At 50.0% G+C, this 18,526-nt stretch overlaps 1 protein-coding gene and 1 long non-coding RNA gene across 2 annotated transcripts in view; both read left to right on the plus strand.

Annotated features, from left to right (window-relative positions):
• Positions 1–1,768: 1,768 nt before the first annotated feature.
• Positions 1,769–18,153, plus strand: LOC110160824 (golgin subfamily A member 6-like protein 22). Its single transcript, XM_055149724.1, has 15 exons — positions 1,769–2,081; positions 3,713–3,913; positions 6,218–6,340; positions 6,849–6,875; positions 7,175–7,240; positions 8,965–8,991; positions 9,112–9,273; positions 12,974–13,113; positions 13,313–13,361; positions 13,482–13,822; positions 13,877–14,059; positions 16,073–16,294; positions 16,673–16,852; positions 16,991–17,621; positions 18,017–18,153. The coding sequence occupies exons 1-15, from the start codon at positions 2,063–2,065 to the stop codon at positions 18,151–18,153; spliced, it is 2,508 nt and encodes an 835-aa protein (XP_055005699.1). The 5' UTR covers positions 1,769–2,062.
• A 161-nt stretch (positions 18,154–18,314) lies between these two features.
• LOC129407633 (uncharacterized) overlaps positions 18,315–18,526 on the plus strand; it is a 740-nt gene continuing 528 nt past the window's right edge. Inside the window, exon 1 of the long non-coding RNA XR_008631644.1 lies at positions 18,315–18,411. This is a non-coding gene — a long non-coding RNA (uncharacterized LOC129407633). The remainder of the gene's footprint in view (positions 18,412–18,526) is intronic.

Genomic DNA, 18,526 nt, shown 5'->3' on the forward strand with positions numbered 1-18,526 from the left:
CACACACACACACACACACACACACACACACACACACACAGACACACACACACACACACACACACACACACACACACAGCACACACACACACACACACATACACACACACACACACAGACACACACACAGATACACACACACACTTCACTTTCACATGAGGCAATGTGTGTGAAGTGTTTTGCCTAAGGACACAACGACAGGTGCCCCCTGTGGCTCCTGATGTTCCCAGAGTCTCCACCAAGTCGTGACCAGACTCTGACTCCACCAGGTCGTGACCAGACTCTAACTCCACCAGGTCGTGACCAGACTCTGACTCCACCAGGTCGTGACCAGACTCTGAGCGTCTTTGAAGAGCCGGTGAGGTCGTAGTGATTCTGGAGACTTGTTGTGTAGGAGCATGTGGGCGGAGCCTCGTACAGGCTCATACTGCAGCGAACTGTAAGGAGGGTTTGAACAAGTTTAGTCCTGGTTTAGTCCTGGTTTAGTCCTGGTTTAGTCCTGGTTTAGTCCTGGTTTAAACTGGTTCTTCTCTGGTGGGAGTTTGATGAGTGGGAGGAGCCAAATTAAGACTAGAGGAAGTTGATTTAACTTCAGTCACATCAACTCTGGCAAATAACCACAACTCCAACAAACATTTAACTTTCAAAGAGTTAAAATCACACTTTCTGTGTTAAAAACAACAAAAACAAAATTTTACCCTGAAATTTTAACCCTTCAGTTTTTTCTGTGAATCATGTCAGACTGATTTTAAATTCAGCAACTTTGAATTTATTATCACGTCAATCAAACTCATCATAATCTGGTTTTAAGTTTGTTTATCTAGAATTTAGCTGAATTTAAAAATTTGTATTTAGAATTTGGCAGAATCTAAAACTTTTTATTTAGAATTTGGCAGAATTTAAACATTTTTATTTAGAATTTGGCAGAATCTAAAACTTTTTATTTAGAATTTAGCCGAATTTTTAAAAAAATATTTTGAATTTAGCCGAATTTAAAAATTTGTATTTAGAATTTGGCAGAATCTAAAACTTTTTATTTATAATTTGGGAGAATCTAAAACTTTTTATTTAGAATTTGGCAGAATCTAAAACTTTTTCATTTAGAATTTAGCCGAATTTAAAACTTTTTATTTAGAATTTAACAGAATCTAAAACTTTTTATTTAGAATTTAGCCGAATTTTTTTTTAATTATTTAGAATTTAGCCGAATTTAAAAATTTGTATTTAGAATTTGGCAGAATCTAAAACTTTTTATTTATAATTTGGCAGAATCTAAAACTTTTTATTTAGAGTTTGGCAGAATTTTAACTTTTTTATTAGAATTTAGCCGAATTTAAAACTTTTTATTTAGAATTTAACAGAATCTAAAACTTTTTATTTAGAATTTAGCGGAATTTAAAACTTTTTTTTTAGAATTTGGCAGAATTTAAAACTTTTTATTTAGAGTTTGGCATCTGAGAGTTTATAATCAGCCCATGAACTCTGAAATTAAACTGATTTTAAATTTGTTCATCTCAAACTTTGTCTCCATAAATTTAGAACAAAAACAAAACAGGTGGAAAACAGTCGATTATTTTATTATTTTTAAATCATTTCCTGATGGACTCAAGTGTTGATCTCAGTTTTAACTCTGGATTTTCTGCTCTGAGTTTAGTTCCTGCCCCCTCCCCCCTCAGTCCGGCCTCTGGTCTAATTCTGTCCCGGGTCCTCGGGGGGGGTGGGGGGCTGGTCTAACTCTGGTCCCAGATCTGAGACCCAAGACCCGAGCCCGGACCAAGACCACCAAATCCTGGATCTCAACCCGGACCTGATCTGAACCAGTCTGGACCTTCGCACAAGTCCTGGATTCTAACCGGTCTCAGGCCTGATTTAGATCTGGATCACCGAGTCCTGCGTCGGATCGGATTACACGGTCCCGGTTTTGAGCTGGAGCGCAGAGACCTGCTGTAGTCCTGGTTTATAACCGGATTTTTAAGTCCTGCTTTTGGAACTAGACCGGTTTGTGGATACTGGGTCAGATTTGAGCGGAAAAACTGGACAGATCCATGGGAGTCCAGGAATCATGACCGAGACTGTGGAAGGTAAGACCTGAGTTCAGACCCGGTTTAGACCTGGTTTAGTCCTGGTTTAGTCCTGGTTCAGTCCTGGTTTAGTCCTGGTTCAGTCCTGGTTTAGTCCTGGTTCAGTAGTTTGTGTCTGTTACAGTAAAAGTGCGTTCATCTCGGGGTTGAGGTCGGGGGTCGGGGGTCGGGGTCAGATGTGACTCACACTGCCTCCTCTGGTGCAGGTCTGACACTGCAGCTCCACTGGGTTTTTAAATCCAAACACGTCAGACCTGATCTCTGCTCAGAGGGAGGAGAGGACAGAGAGTTGTAGTTGTGGGTCGTGGTCGTCAAACCCTGATCTGGGGTCAGATCTCAGGAGCTCAGAGTCTGGAGACTCTGGGAACATCAGCAGCCACAGGAGGCGCCGGTCGTTGTGTCCTTAGGCAAGACACTTCATCCACATTGCGTAGAGTGAAAGTGGAGTGTGTGTGTGTGTGTGTTGGTGGGGGGAGGGGCCGATCACACCACCGAGTGTGAAGTGAAGAAGAATAAAATGTGAAGAGTCTTTGTGACAAACGTCTGTGAAAAACACTATAGAAATAAAAACTTTGTCCTGGTTTAGTCCTGGTGTAGTTCTGGTTTAGTCTGGTGTAGTTCTGGTTTAGTCCTGGTGTAGTTCTGGTGTAGTTCTGGTGTAGTTCTGGTGTAGTTCTGGTTTAGTCCTGGTGTAGTTCTGGTTTAGTCCTGGTGTAGTTCTGGTGTAGTTCTGGTGTAGTACTGGTTTAGTACTGGTTTAGTTCTGGTGTAGTTTGAATTTGAATTGAATTTATTTGTTTGGAGGATAAGCCCCTTGAGATGTGTCACCATCTCGTTTTCAAGGGGGTCGTTTATGAGGACCTTTATGAGGACCTTTATGAGGACCTTTATGAGGACCTTTATGAGGACCTTTATGAGGACCTTTATGAGGAAACGAGGGTCTGAATCTCTGAGTTTAAATTGGTTTGTTTACATTTGTGCAGCGCCTTTGAAGATCTTTACACTTCATTCTTCAGTCACTTCACACTCAGTGGTGTAAACTACTACTGTAGCCACAGCCGCCCTGGGGCAGACTGACAGAAGTGCGGCTGCCAATCTGCGCCATCAGCCCCTCCCACCACCACCATCACACACACACACACACACACACACACCACTTTCATACGAGGCAATGTGGGTGAAGTGTCTTGCCTAAGGACACAACAACAGTTTTTTGCCACTGGCGCCTCCTGTGGCTCCTGGAACTCCCAGACCAGACCCAGACCAGACCAGACCAGACCCAGACCCAGACCAGACCCAGACCCAGACCAGACCCAGACCCAGACCCAGACCCAGACCAGACCAGACCCAGACCCAGACCAGACCCAGACCAGACCCAGACCAGACCCAGACCAGACCAGACCCAGACCCCCAGACCCAGACCCAGACCAGACCCAGACCAGACCCAGACCCAGACCAGACCAGACCCAGACCAGACCCAGACCCAGACCTGCTGAGCCTCAGAGTTTGATGGGATCAGACTTTGACAAACGGGTGTGGCCACAATACCAGCTGACAGATTGACAGGTGGATCAGCCAATCAGGGAGCAGCACGGTCCATCTGTATCAAACCCCCCCCCCTCTGTCCGCAGTGACTCGCTCGTCCGGCTCGTCCACCATGGTGATCGAGGGTCGTCCAGCAGAGGGCGCCGCGCTCAAACCTCGCCGGACCTTCTCAGACGAGGTTTACTCCACGTTCAGTTCGCCGCTCGCCTGGGTCCTGGTGGTGGCGCTGCTGGTCACGTGGACCTGCGTGTTTGTCATCCTGTTCGACCTGAGCCACACCTCCACAGGTACGGCCCTGCACGACAGGTGCGCTCCTACATGACAGGTGCACCCCCTACACAACAGGTACGGCCCTGCACGACAGGTGCGCTCCTACACGACAGGTGCACACCCTACACGACAGGTACGGCCCTGCACGACAGGTGCGCTCCTACACGACAGGTGCACACCCTACACGACAGGTACGGCCCTGCACGACAGGTGCGCTCCTACACGACAGGTATGGCCCTGCACGACAGGTGCACACCCTACACGACAGGTACGGCCCTGCACGACAGGTGGCCCTGCACGACAGGTGCACACCCTACACGACAGGTATGGCCCTGCACGACAGGTGCACACCCTACACGACAGGTACGGCCCTGCATGACAGGTGCGCTCCTACACGACAGGTGCACACTCTACATGACAGGTGCGGCCCTAAACGACAGGTGCGCCCCTTACATGACAGGTGCGCTCCTACATGACAGGTACAGTTGTACATGACAGGTGCGCTCCTACACGACAGGTACGGCCCTGCACGACAGGTGCGCTCCTACACGACAGGTACGGCCCTGCACGACAGGTGCGCTCCTACACGACAGGTACGGCCCTGCATGACAGGTGCGCTCCTACACGACAGGTGCGCTCCTACACGACAGGTACAGCCCTTACATGACAGGTGCGCTCCTACACGACAGGTACAGTCGTACATGACAGGTCGCTCCTACACGACAGGTACGGCCCTGCACGACAGGTGCGCTCCTACACGACAGGTACAGTCCTTAATGACAGGTGCGCTCCTACACGACAGGTACGGCCCTGCATGACAGGTGCGCTCCTACACGACAGGTACAGTCGTACATGACAGGTGTGCTCCTACACGACAGTTATGCCCCATACACGACAGGTGAACCCCCCCATACGACAGGTGTGCTCCCTACACGACAGGTGCACCTTCTATAAGTCAGTTTTTAGACAGATTGACCTTTGGAGTATGACAGTGGTGCTTCTGTGACCTGTGACCTTTGGCCGTGACCAGAGTTTCACATTGAGAGTCGAGTCGTTCTCCGTGTTTCTTCTGGAAGGTCTTCGGTGTAAAAGTGTCGGAGGTTTTAGAGCTCGATCCTTCGCTCGGTGTTTCTGTGTCACCGTCGTCCTGACCCACATCTTCATCTGTCAACTCAACTTTCACTTTCACTTTCACTTTCACTCTCCTGACCTTTAACCCTTTGACCCTTCACCCTCAGACTCTCACATCATGATTTAATAAAACTCGTCTCACCTCAGTCTAACTTTGTATTGTTATAATAATAATAATAATAATAATAATAATAATAATAATAATAATAATAATAATAATAATAATAATAATAATCCCTGTGTGTTTTGAGCAGGTCCGGCCCGGAAAATCCTCAAGGACTCAAGTCGCCGAGGCAAGACTCACTTCACTAACTCTGACTCACCTGAACCCAGTCTCCTAAAGCCCAAACCCTGTCCTCACCTGCCTCACCTGTCTCACCTGCCTCACCTGTCTCACCTGTCTCACCTGTCTCACCTGTCTCACCTGTCTCACCTGTCTCACCTGCCTCACCTGCCTCACCTGCCTCACCTGTCTCACCTGTCTCACCTGTCTCACCTGCCTCACCTGTCTCACCTGCCTCACCTGTCTCACCTGCCTCACCTGCCTCACCTGCCTCACCTGTCTCACCTGTCTCACCTGTCTGTCCCCACAGTCAGGTGGTTTCAGCTGCAGCTGGAGGAGGAGGAGGAGGAGGAGCTCCGTCACGTCTGGACACAAAAAAATAAATCTTGTGTGAACCAAACGAAACAGAACCAGTGGAGCTCCTCAACATCTCAGCTCCATCAGCTGCAGCCCCTGACCCCTGACCCCTGACCCCTGACCCGACCCCTCCCCTGACCCCTGACCCCGACCCTCCCCCTGACCCCTGACCTCTGACCCTCCCCATGACCCCTGACCCCTGACCCTCCTGGTTTGTTGGAGGTTTTAGTTTCAGAGTTTTTTGTCAGACAGGACCAGGACAGGACCTGCTCCTGACACTTTGCTCCTGTCGCTCCTGTTGCTCCTGTCTGAGCTCAAACCTCGGAAATATCAATGTTTTATTTTTCCATTTAATTATTGATTCAAATATTTGTAAAATTTACACCAAATTTAAAGATTTAACTAAAATTTTTAAATGGAAAACATCATCATGCACCTGTCTGTGCACCTGTCTGTGCACCTGTCTGTGCTCCTGTGACAGGTGCGGTCCTGTCGACAGGTGTAGTGTATATTAACCTCCCTGCGCTCCTGTCTGTGCTCCTGTCGGCAGGTGCAGTGGAGCGTCCCTCTGACCCTCTGCGTTTGGTGAAAGGAGCTGCAGAAGAATCACTGAACCTCGTCTCCACCGTCCTGAGATTCGCCGCCGGACTGGTCGCCCCCGACGACGAGGACGGTACAAACGCACAAACACACACACACACACACACACACACACACATACACACACACACACACACACACACACACACACACACACACACACACACACACACACACACACACACACACACACACACACACACACACACACACACACACACACACACACACATACACACACACACACACACATACACACACACACACACACACACACACACACACACACACACACACACACACACACACACACACACACACATCACACACACACACACACACACACACACACACACACACACACACACACACACACACACACACACACACACACACACACACACATACACACACACACACACACACACACACACACACACACACACACACACACACACAACACACACATACACGACACACACACACACACACACACACACACACACACATACACACACATACACACACACACACATACACACACACAGATCTCTGTGTGACTCTGTCTCTGTTTTTTTCAGGAAACTTGTACGCGGTGCGTAAAAAAGGTGAGTCTGCACCTGTCCTGCACCTGTCCTGCACCTGTCCTGCACCTGTCTGTGTGGCTGGTTTCAGACGGTGCTTCTGCAGCTCTGAGCTTCAGGATCTAAATATGTGAATAAAACTGTCCCAGACTCTGGACACACACACACACACACACTGTGACAGGAGCACAGGTGTGTGTGTGTGTGTGTGTGTGTGTGCGTGGGTCCTCAGGTCGTTCTGTTTGGTTTTGCACATGTTACACGCTGAGCTGTGCACGTGTCTCTGTGTGTGTGTGTGTGTGTGTGTGTACGTGCACGTGCAGCGGTGAGCTGGCTGGACGAGGACGAGCCTGTGGGGGGCGCTCTGGAGCTCAACGCTTCTGCAGGAGGTAAAACTCTAAACTCTAAACTTTAAACTTTAAACTCTAAACTCTAAACTCTGTGAGTCTTTAATCCGTTTGGACTGAACCTCAGACGTTTCACTAAAGAACTCGTCTCATTAACCACTGACCTGACTCACACCGACCTGACTCACACCGACCTGACTCACACTGATCCGACTCACACCGACCTGACTCACACCGACCTGACTCACACTGACCTGACTCACACCGACCTGACTCACACCGACCTGACTCACACTGACCTGACTCACACCGACCCGACTCACACTGACCTGACTTACACCAGGACTTACACTGACCTGACTTACACCAACATGACTCACACCGACCTGACTCACACTGACCTGAGTCACATCGACCTGATTCACACCGACCTGACTCACACTGATCTGACTCACACCGACATGACTCACACCGACCTGACTCACACTGATCTGAGTCACACCGACCTGATTCACACCGACCTGATTCACACTGACCTGACTCACACTGACCTGGCTCACACCGACCTTATTCACACCGACCTGACTCACACTGACCTGACTCACACCGAACATGACTCACACCGACCTGACTCACACTGACCTGAGTCACACCGACCTGATTCACACCGACCTGATTCACACCGACCTGACTCACACTGACCTGACTCACACTGACCCGACTCACACTGATCTGACTCACACCAACCCGACTCACACTGACCTGACTCACACTGACCTGACTCACACCGACCTGACTCACACTGACCTGACTCACACTGACCCGACTCACACTGACCTGACTCACACCAACCCGACTCACACTGACCTGACTCACACTGACCTGACTCACACCGACCTGACTCACACCGACCTGACTCACACTGACCTGACTCACACCACCTGACTCACACTGACCTGACTCACACCAACCCGACTCACACTGACCTGACTCACACCAACCCGACTCACACTGACCTGACTCACACTGACCTGACTCGTGTACTCATCAGATTTAATCGTGTGTCGTTCTGATTTTACTTTTTTAAATCTGTTTTTATTCGTCTCCTCCAACCAAACCTGCACCACTCCTGCTTCTGCATGGTTCTGCATGGTTCTGTGTGGTTCTGTTCGGTTCTGTGTGCATCTATGTGGTTCTCTTGGGTTCTGTGTGGTTCTGTTCAGTTCTGTGTGATTCTGTTTGGTTCTGTGTGCATCTGCATCGTTCTGTAATGGTTCTGCAAGGTTCTGTTTGGTTCTGTGTGCATCTGTGTGGTTCTATGAGGTTCTGGAATGGTTCTTTGTGGTTCTGTTTGGGTTCCATTTGGTTCTGTTTGGGTTCTGTGAGGTTCTGCATGGTTCTGTGTGGTTCTGTTCGGTTCTGTAATGGGACTGTGTGGTTCTGTAATGTTCTATAATAATTCTGCATGCATCTGTGTGGCTCTCTTGGGTTCTATGTGGTTTTGTAATGGTTCTGTGTGGTTCTGTTTGGTTCTGTGTGGTTCTGTTTGACTCTGTGTGGTTCTGTGTGGTTCTGTGTGGTTCTGTTTGACTCTGTGTGGTTCTGTTTGGGTTCTGCGTGGTTCTGTTTGGTTCTCTTTGGTTCCTTTGTGTTTTTTTCTTTCACTCTCGATCGTCTGAAACCATCTTTAACTTTTGTGTTTTTCTTTTTGAATTCATTTGTGTTTCTCCGTTTTGTTTTTTTCCGGGTTTTCTTTTTTGCCGCAGGTGAATTCCTTCCGTCTCGGGGCAAAGGTGAGTCCAGATCCGGGTTTTAGTCGCAACGTCTCAGAAACAGAAACAGAAAAAAACTGAACCTGTGTTTTTGTTTTGTTTTTTTTGTTTTTGTTTTTTGTTTTTTTTTTTTTTTTTCAGTGATCACGATGCAAACCAAGAAGAAACTGCCCGTGATCGAAGTGGTGGAGGACGAGGACGAGGACAAGGAACCCGACGAGGAACTAGGAGACGAGGAACTAGAAGCTGAGGAGGAGGAAGAGGAGGAAGAAGAAGAAGAGGAGGAAGAGGAGGAGGGGTTAGGTGAGGAAATGGTTTCATATTTCTGGAGCTTTTATAACAATCGGAAACAAGGAAACTAAACTAAAGTGTTTTTTCCTGCAACAGACGAAGGCGAAGAGGAAGAGGAAGAAGAAGAAGAAGAAGAAGAAGAAGGAGGAGGAGGAGGAGGAGAGGAGGAGGAGGAGGAGGAGCAGCTGTCCCAGGAGTATGAGGATTATTACGGTGAGGAACATTAAACATTGTTCTGAAGAAGAATCATTTATGGATCTTTTTCTGGAGTCGTGTCTCTGCAGGGAGTCAGACCTGCTCCTGGTGCCTGTTGGACTCCGACAGGGCCGCACCTGTCGCCGGTTCTGTTCATTGTTCACAGAGGTTCTAGGTGCAGGTGCAGTCAGGGTCTGGAGGTTCCGGTTTGGAGACCACAGGATCATCTCTGCTGTTTACAGAACCAGGACTAAACCAGGACTAAACCAGGACTAAACCAGGTCTAAACCAGGTCTAAACCAGAACTAAACCAGGTCTAAACCAGGTCTAAACCAGAACTAAACCAGGACTAAACCAGGACTAAACCAGGACTAAACCAGGACAAAACCAGGACTAAACCAGGACTAAACCAGGACTAAACCAGGACTAAACCAGGACTAGACCAGGACTAAACCAGGACTAGACCAGGACTAAACCAGAACTAAACCAGGTCTAAACCAGGTCTAAACCAGGTCTAAACCAGAACTAAACCAGGACTAGACCAGGACTAAACCAGGACTAAACCAGGACAAAACCAGGACTAAACCAGGACTAAACCAGGACAAAACCAGGACTAAACCAGGACTAGACCAGGACTAAACCAGGACCTGCAGCTCTGGGGCGGTTTGACCTGAGTGTGAAGCGTCTGAGATGAAGATCGGCTCCTCCAAATCTGAAGTCGTTGGTTCTGGAGTGAGGATGGAACATGGACAGGTGGTCAGGTGGACAGGTGGACAGGTGGACAGGTGGACAGGTGGACAGGTGCAGCGTGGTCAGATTGACAGTGGACACAGGTGGTCAGTGACAGGTGGACAGGTGGACAGGTGGTCAGGTGGACAGGTGGACAGGTGCAGCGTGGTCAGATTGACAGGTGGACAGGTGCAGCGTGGTCAGACTGACAGGTGGACAGGTGCAGCGTGGTCAGATTGACAGGTGGACAGGTGGACAGGTGGTCAGGTGGACAGGTGGACAGGTGGACAGGTGGACAGGTGGACAGGTGGACAGGTGGACAGGTGGACAGGTGGACAGGTGGACAGTGGTCAGGTGGACAGGTGAACAGGTGGACAGGTGGTCAGGTGACAGGTGACAGGTGGACAGGTGGACAGGTGGACAGGTGGTCAGGTGGACAGGTGAACAGGTGGACAGGTGGACAGGTGGACAGGTGGTCAGGTGGTCAGGTGGACAGGTGGACAGATTGACAGGTGGACAGGTGGTCAGGTGGACAGGTGGACAGGTGGACAGGTGGTCAGGTGGAACAGGTGGACAGGTGGACAGGTGGACAGGTGGACAGGTGGACAGTGGTCAGATTGACAGGTGGACAGGTGGACAGGTGGTCAGATTGACAGGTGGACAGGTGGACAGGTGGACAGGTGGACAGGTGGACAGGTGGACAGGTGGACAGGTGGACAGGTGGACAGGTGGACAGGTGGACAGGTGGACAGGTGGACAGGTGGTCAGGTGGACAGGTGGTCAGGTGGACAGGTGGACAGGTGGTCAGGTGGACAGGTGGACAGGTGGACAGGTGGACAGGTGGTCAGGTGGTCAGGTGGACAGGTGGACAGGTGGACAGGTGGACAGGTGGACAGGTGGACAGGTGGTCAGGTGGTCAGGTGGACAGGTGGACAGGTGGACAGGTGGACAGGTGGACAGGTCAGGTGGACAGGTGGACAGGTGGACAGGTGGACAGGTGGACAGACAGGTGGACAGGTGGACAGTTGGACACAGGTGGACAGGTGGACAGGTCAGGTGGACAGGTGGACAGGTGGACAGGTGGACAGGTGGGTGGACAGGTGGACAGGTGGACAGGTGGAGGTGGACAGGTGGACAGGTGGACAGGTGGTCAGGTGGTCAGGTGGGTCAGGTGACAGGTGGACAGGTGGACAGGTGGACAGGTGGACAGGTGGTCAGGTGGACAGGTGGACAGGTGGACAGGTGGACAGGTGAACAGGTGGACAGGTGGACAGGTGGACAGGTGGACAGGTGGTCAGGTGGTCAGGTGACAGTGGACAGGTGACAGGTGGACAGGTGGACAGGTGGACAGGTGGTCAGGTGGACAGGTGGACAGGTGGACAGGTGACAGGTGACAGGTGGACAGGTGGACAGGCAGGTGACAGGTGGACAGGTGGACAGGTGGACAGGTGGACAGGTGGACAGGTGGACAGGTGGACAGGTGGACAGGTGGTCAGTGGACAGGTGGTCAGGTGGACAGGTGGTCAGTGACAGGTGGACAGGTGGACAGGTGGACAGTGGTCAGGTGACAGGTGGCAGGTGGAGGTGGTCAGGTGGACAGGTGGACAGGTGGTCAGTGGACAGGTGGTGACAGGTGGACAGGTGGACAGGTGGACAGGTGGACAGGTGGACAGGTGGACAGGTGGTCAGGTGGTGGACAGGTGGTCAGGTGGTGGACAGGTCAGGTGGACAGGTGGACAGGTGGACAGGTGGACAGGTGGTCAGGTGGACAGGTGGTCAGGTGGACAGGTGGACAGGTGGACAGGTGGACAGGTGGACAGGTGGTCAGGTGGACAGGTGGACAGGTGGTCAGGTGGACAGGTGGACAGGTGGTCAGGTGGACAGGTGGACAGGTGGACAGGTGGACAGGTGACAGGTGACAGGTGGTCACAGGTGGACAGGTGGACAGGTGGACAGGTGGACAGGTGGTGACAGGTGGTCAGGTGGTGACAGGTGGACAGTGTGGACAGGTGGACAGGTGGACAGGTGGACAGGTGGACAGGTGGACAGGTGGTGGACAGGTGGTCAGGTGGTCAGGTGGACAGGTGGACAGGTGGACAGGTGGACAGGTGGTCAGGTGGACAGGTGGTCAGGTGGACAGGTGGTCAGATTGACAGGTGGACAGGTGGTCAGGTGGACAGGTGGACAGATTGACAGGTGGTCAGATTGACAGGTGGACAGGTGGTCAGGTGGTCAGGTGGTCAGGTGGACAGGTGGTCAGGTGGACAGGTGGACAGGTGGACAGGTGACAGGTGGACAGGTGGACAGGTGGACAGGTGGACAGGTGGTGGACAGTGGACAGGTGGACAGGTGGACAGGTGGACAGGTGGACAGGTGGACAGGTGGACAGGTGCAGTGGTCTCTGTGTGGGTGGTTGTGGTGAAGAGGAGACAGAGGTTGGAGCTCGGAGTAGAGCCGCTGCTCCTCCACGTGGAGAGGAGCGTCTGAGGGGAGGACGTCTGTTCTGACGTCTCCTGGACGTGTCCCTCAGGAGGTGTTCATGTTCCACTGGGGGGAGGACCATCGTTGCTATGGGAACAGTTCTGGAGTTTCTTCACCTGTCGCACCTGTCGCTCCTGCCGCTCCTGTCACTGCGTCCAACCAGGAAGGATCTTTAGAAACTTTAGAAACTGGAAAAGAAATGAAACTTGAAGTTTTAGTTTCACTTGTTTTAGTGAAACGTGTCTCATCGTGTTCAGATCTTTAATGAACTTTTCTGTTTCTGTTTCTGTGGCAGATGAAGAGGAAGAGGAGGAAGAGGAGGAAGAGGAGGAGGAAGAGGAGGAAGAGGAGGAGGAAGAGGAGGAAGAGGAGGAGGAAGAGGAGGAAGAGGAGGAAGAGGAGGAAGAGGAGGAAGAGGAGGAGGGGGAGGAGTTAGGTGAGAAAATGGTCACTGAACAAAAATGACAATTTTCCAAAAGATTCAAAGAATAAATCTGAGCTTCAGATTCAGAACGAGATCGAAACAGAAACATGAAACAGAAACAGAAAACTGAGTTTAAATGTGAAATTTACAAAACGGATTCAATCTGAATCATTTCACAGAAGAAGAAGAAGAGGAGGAACTAGAGGAGGAGGAGAGGAGGAGCTAGAGGAGGAAGAGGAGGAGGAAGAGGAGGAGGAGACAGGTGAGAAAAGTGTGAAACATTTGTTTGTCCTTCTGCAAAAAAAAAATTCAATTAAAATTAAAATTAAAATTTGTCAGACTAAAATCTCCTGATGTTCATTTTCATTTATCCATGAAACTTTTGTCTCAGGAGAAGAACTGGAGGAGGAAGAAGAAGAGGAAGAGGAGGGTGAAGAGGAGGAGGAAGAGGAAGAGCAGACAGAACCAGCTGAGGAGGAAGACGAGGAGGCAGAGGAAGAGGAGGAGGAGGAAGAGGAGGAGGAGATGGAAGCAGTTGAGGAGGCAGAGGAAGAGGAGGAAGAGGAGGAGCCTTCTGCAGAAGAGGAAGAAGAAGAAGAAGAAGAAGAGGAGGAGGAGATAGAAACAGCTGCAGAGGAGGAGGAAGAGGAGGAGGAGGAGGAAGAGGAGGAAGTGGCTGAGGATGCAGAGTCAGAAGCAGAAGATGAAGATGAGGAGGAGGAAGAGGAGGAGGTCGTTGACTCTGATGAAGAGGATGATGCAGAAGATGAACCAGCCACTGTAGAGGAAGAGGAGGATGAAGAGGAAGAGGAGGAAGAAGAGCCAGGAGAGGAGGAAGAGGAAGAAGAGGAAGAAGAGGAAGAGGAGGAAGAGGCTGCAGCAGAGGAAGAGGAGGGAGCAGAGGAAGAGGAAGCTCTGACTGAGAGTGATGAAGAGGAGGAAGAGGAGGGAGAAGAAGAGGCAGAAATGGTCAGTCTGAAACTGGAACTAAACCAGGACTAAACCAGGTCTAAACCAGAACTAAACCAGGACTAAACCAGGACTAAACCAGGACTAAACCAGGACTAAACCAGGACTAAACCAGGACTAAACCAGGACTAAACCAGGACTAAACCAGGACTAAACCAGGTCTAAACCAGGTCTAAGTGAGTGTGTAAAATATTTTAAAGCCACAGTTTGTAATTTTTTAGCCAAAAAACAGAACAAAACTAAACTGTGTCTGTTCCTGAGCGACTCGCCTCTCCACAGACCTGACTCTCACCGGGTCTGGGGTGGTGCTCCGGGTCAGTGAGTCTGTGACTCTCAGGCTCAGAGCTCGATTTACCAGAGTTACACCATGACGAGTGTGAACGACGCCGCGTCTGTTTGTGTTTGTAAAAAGAACTTCAGTTTCAGTTTCAGTTTCAGTTTCAGTTTCACCGCTGAACGTCACAACAGCTGAAACACCCACGTCTGCACCCGGGACGAATCACAACATGTAACGATCTCCAAATCTCACTGTACCATATTTTCACTAGAGCCCGACCGATGTGGATTTTGTTGTGGCCGATATGAAACCGATATAATGGGAGTTGAAGCTGCCGATATAATCGTCGATATATTTAGTGATGTAAAAATTCACAGTAAATGTTGAATTGTTTCAAAAACTTGGGTTTGGTTCTGGTGGATTTTAAATTGGGTTGATTTAAGAAACATTTATTGTTCTTCTGACTCTTTACGTCACATTTACAGACAGAAGTTTGGACTAATGACATTTTTGCATCACATTCTAGACACTAGTGATGATGGAGATTCCAGTTCTTTTTAGAGAAGCGGCTCTTTTGGCTCGGCTCACTAAAGCAGTTGGCTCTTTCAGCTCCCGAGAGACTCTTGAGATTGTTTTGTTGCAAACAGGACTAAACCAGAACTGAACCAGGACTGAGTGTCTGGACTCGGTCTCTCCTTCACTCGAGCCCAAGATTAGTCCTGTTTTTTTCATTTTATGCTGAACTGCAGACAAATATGCAAGATTTTTTTTATCCTCTGCACACGCAGATTTCTGAAAGTTTGGTTTTCCGCCGCTGCTGCCGTCAAACTACGAGTCGACAAGCGACTTGAAGAGAAAAAGTGAGAAAAAGAGAAAACACGGCTCCCGATAAGAAACATGCTCCTGTTGTTCGCTTCAAAGAGTCGGATCTAAGAGCCGCTTCGATCACGACCGACTCATAACTAGTAAAGAAACTAGCGCTATTAGCCTTTAGCCGTAAATGCTGCGCCGCGGTAATTAATGATATGTGTAAATGTTGATCATTCACACGTCTGTTCACACTCATTTACATCAATGCAGCTGCAGAAACAAATATACAAACAATATAATCACTTTACAACAGATCAATAGAAAACAGACTGATTCTGTGCAGGAGACGCAGCAGATAATCGCTAATAACAACAAATAACCAAAACTAGCTTCAAAGTCGATGTATTTCAACACTCAGACGTCTGTAAATTGGATTAAATGAACAGAATGTAGAGAGTCTAAACTTTATAACGACGTATCACCTGCCCACGGGAAATATCGGCCCATATCGGCCAATAATATCGGCCAACCGATATATCGGTCGGGCTCTAATTTTCACTGTACGATATTTTCACGATCTACATCTCATGGCAGAATAGTTTCTTCTTGTCGTCTGCACTGAACTGGAGCAAAGGATCATGGTCTGTGTAGTTCCTTCTGTGTTTTTAACTCTTCATTTAAACAAAGACACTTGTGAGTCGATTTATTGTGATGATCCACGATGTTATTGTGAAAACTTTGACGATACGAGATCAGATTTCAGTTACATCCCGAGAGGTCAGAGGGGGTCAGAGGGGTCAGAGGTCAGAGGTCAGAGGGGTCAGAGGGGTCAGAGGGGTCAGAGGTCAGAGGTCAGAGGTCAGACTTGTGGAGCTGTAAAACAAAATAAAAAAAATCAAACCAAATCTCCTGTTTGACTCCAACAGGACGAGGACGCAGAGGAGGACGAGGACGCAGAGGAGGACGAGGACGCAGAGGAGGACGAGGACGCAGACGAGGCTCCTGAACCTGTGTCCAGCGATGAAGAGGAGGACAGTGATGCAGAGGAAGAGGAGGAGAGCAGTGAGGAAGAGGAGGGGCTCTCTGACTCCTCCTCTGTCCTCAGCCAATCAGAACTGCTCTCCTCTGACGCAGAGGAAGAGGAGGGTGTAGAGGAAGAGGAGGGTGTAGAGGAAGAGGAGGGTGTAGAGGAAGAGGAGGGTGTAGAGGAAGATCTCGCTGACTCTGACGAAGAGGAGGAGGAGGAGTCCAAACTGGAGGTAAAGACACAAGAAGATGATGCAGAGGAGGAGGACTAAAACTAAACAGGACTAAATCAGGTCTAAACAGGACTAAAAAGGACTAAACAGGACTAAACAGGTCTAAATCAGGCCTAAACGAGGACTAAACGAGGTCTAACGACTTAATCAGGGAGGTCTCTTAAAAGGTCAGGTCTAAACGAGGACTAAACAAGGACTAAGCGAGGTCTAAATCAGGTCTAAATCAGGTCTATAATTAATGTAACTTGTGCCTTTTGTTGCCTTCAGGAGGAAGAGGAGGAGGAGGGCGCAGAGGATGAAGACGCAGAGGAGGAGCTCAAGATCACAGAAACTGATGAAGACGCAGAGGAAGAGGAGCTCAAAGTCGCCGCCGAAACAGAAGCTCTGGATTTGTCTGAAGAAGACGAGGAAGAGGAGGAGGAGGAGGGAGCAGAGGAAGAGGGGGCGGTGCTAGACGACGCAGAGGAGGAAGAGGAGGAGGAAGAGGAGGAGGAGGGAGCAGAGGAAGAGGGGGCGGAGCTAGACGACGCAGAGGAGGAAGAGGAGGAGGAGGACGCAGAGGAGGTGTCTGTGGCCTCCTCTGAGCTCTTCGCAGACGACGAAGACGACAGCGAAGAGGAGGAGAGCGAAGAGGAGGCAGCTGTCGTTCAACCTGAAGAAGAGGAAGAAGATGTGACACCAGAGGAAGAGGAAGAGAAGGAGGGTGCAGAGGAAGAGGAGGTGGAGGAGGAAGAGGAGGAGGAAGAGGAGGAGGACTTGGCCTCAGCAGAAACCACGGACAGCGGAGTTTTAGGAGACGATGAAGATGAGACCGAAGAAGAAGAGGAGGTTCTCACCACTGACGCAGAAGAAGACACTGAGGAAGAGGAAGAGGAAGAGGAGGAGGCAGTAGCAGAGGAAGAGGAGGGAGTAGAGGAAGAGGAGGCTGTACCGGAGGTGGAAGCGGAGGAGGAAGAGGAGGAGGGTGCAGAGGAGGAAGAGGAGGAGGGTGCAGAGGAGGAAGAGGAGGAGGGTGCAGAGGAGGACAGCAGTTCTGTGGAGGTGGATCTGGACGAGTCGGACACTGACGCAGAGGATGAAGAGCTGACGTCAGAGTCTGAGGTGATCACCAGCTCTGACGAAGAGGAGGAAGAGGAGGAGGAGGAGGAAGAGGAGGAGCAGCAGAAGGGAGAGGACGCAGAGGAAGAGGGAGATGCAGAGGATGAAGAGCTGGCAGGTTTGTTTTTGTGTTTCACCAATGAACCATGTTCTAATGTTCTAATGTTCTAATGTTCTGATGTTCTAATGTTCTGATGTTCTGTTCCTGGTCACACTCAGAGTTGGAGTCATGTTTGTTTGTTTGTTTGTTTGTTTATTCTGACTCTTTTCCACCTCGTGATGTCATCAAGTTCTCAGCTCCTTTTCCTTTTAGTTCAGTCGAGATTCGGTGAAGAAACTCCACGACTGAAATGATCCAGATGATTCTAGTGAAGGTGTGTGGAGTTTAAAAACACAGAGGAGCACTTCCTGTATCAGCACATGATGACATCACCAGGTGGAGCAGAGGGTTTTGGGTTTGTGACGAGGGAACAGTGTTAGAACAGAGAACAGTGAGACTCTCTGCTTCTTCAGGTTCAGCTGCAGCGACTCTGAGCGTCCAGGGGGAGGAGCCACAGGCCGAGGGGGAGGAGCCACAGGCCGAGGGGGAGGAGCCACAGGCCGAGGGGGAGGAGCCACAGGCCGAGGGGGAGGAGACAGGTGAGGCATGAGTGACAGGTGTGACAGGAATGTTCTGCAGGTTCTGAAACATCATCTGAGTTTTTCTCTCGTTTCTGCAGCTGATGAAGACGAAGATGAAGTGAAGGACAAAGATGAAGAGGAGGAGGAGGAAGAGGAGGAGGAAGAGGATGAAGAGGAGGAGGAAGAGGAGGAAGAGGAGGAGGAGTCTGGAGTCTCTGTGGAGCCTGAGCCGAGCTGCTCCTGCCCCATAAAGACAGAAGAAGAAGAAAAACCAGAGATTAAACCAGGTCAGAACCTGTTCACACACCTGGAGGGTTCACACACCGGGAGGGTTCACACACCGGGAGGGTTCACACACCGGGAGGGTTCACACACCTGGAGGGTTCACACACCGGGAGGGTT

Source organism: Boleophthalmus pectinirostris, unplaced genomic scaffold (assembly GCF_026225935.1).
Source record: "Boleophthalmus pectinirostris isolate CB_2022bp ecotype Guang Dong unplaced genomic scaffold, ASM2622593v1 HiC_scaffold_13, whole genome shotgun sequence".
NCBI classification, from domain to species: Eukaryota; Metazoa; Chordata; class Actinopteri; order Gobiiformes; family Gobiidae; genus Boleophthalmus; species Boleophthalmus pectinirostris.

What these genes read in the sequence shown, in the direction of transcription:
- LOC110160824 (XM_055149724.1), top strand. An exon ending in GCTCAACGCTTCTGCAGGAG is followed by an intron (nt 7,241 to 8,964) that starts GTAAAACTCTAA and finishes TTTTTGCCGCAG; the next exon opens with GTGAATTCCTTCCGTCTCGG. An exon ending in ACGCAGAGGAAGAGGAGGGT is followed by an intron (nt 16,295 to 16,672) that starts GTAGAGGAAGAG and finishes TGTTGCCTTCAG; the next exon opens with GAGGAAGAGGAGGAGGAGGG.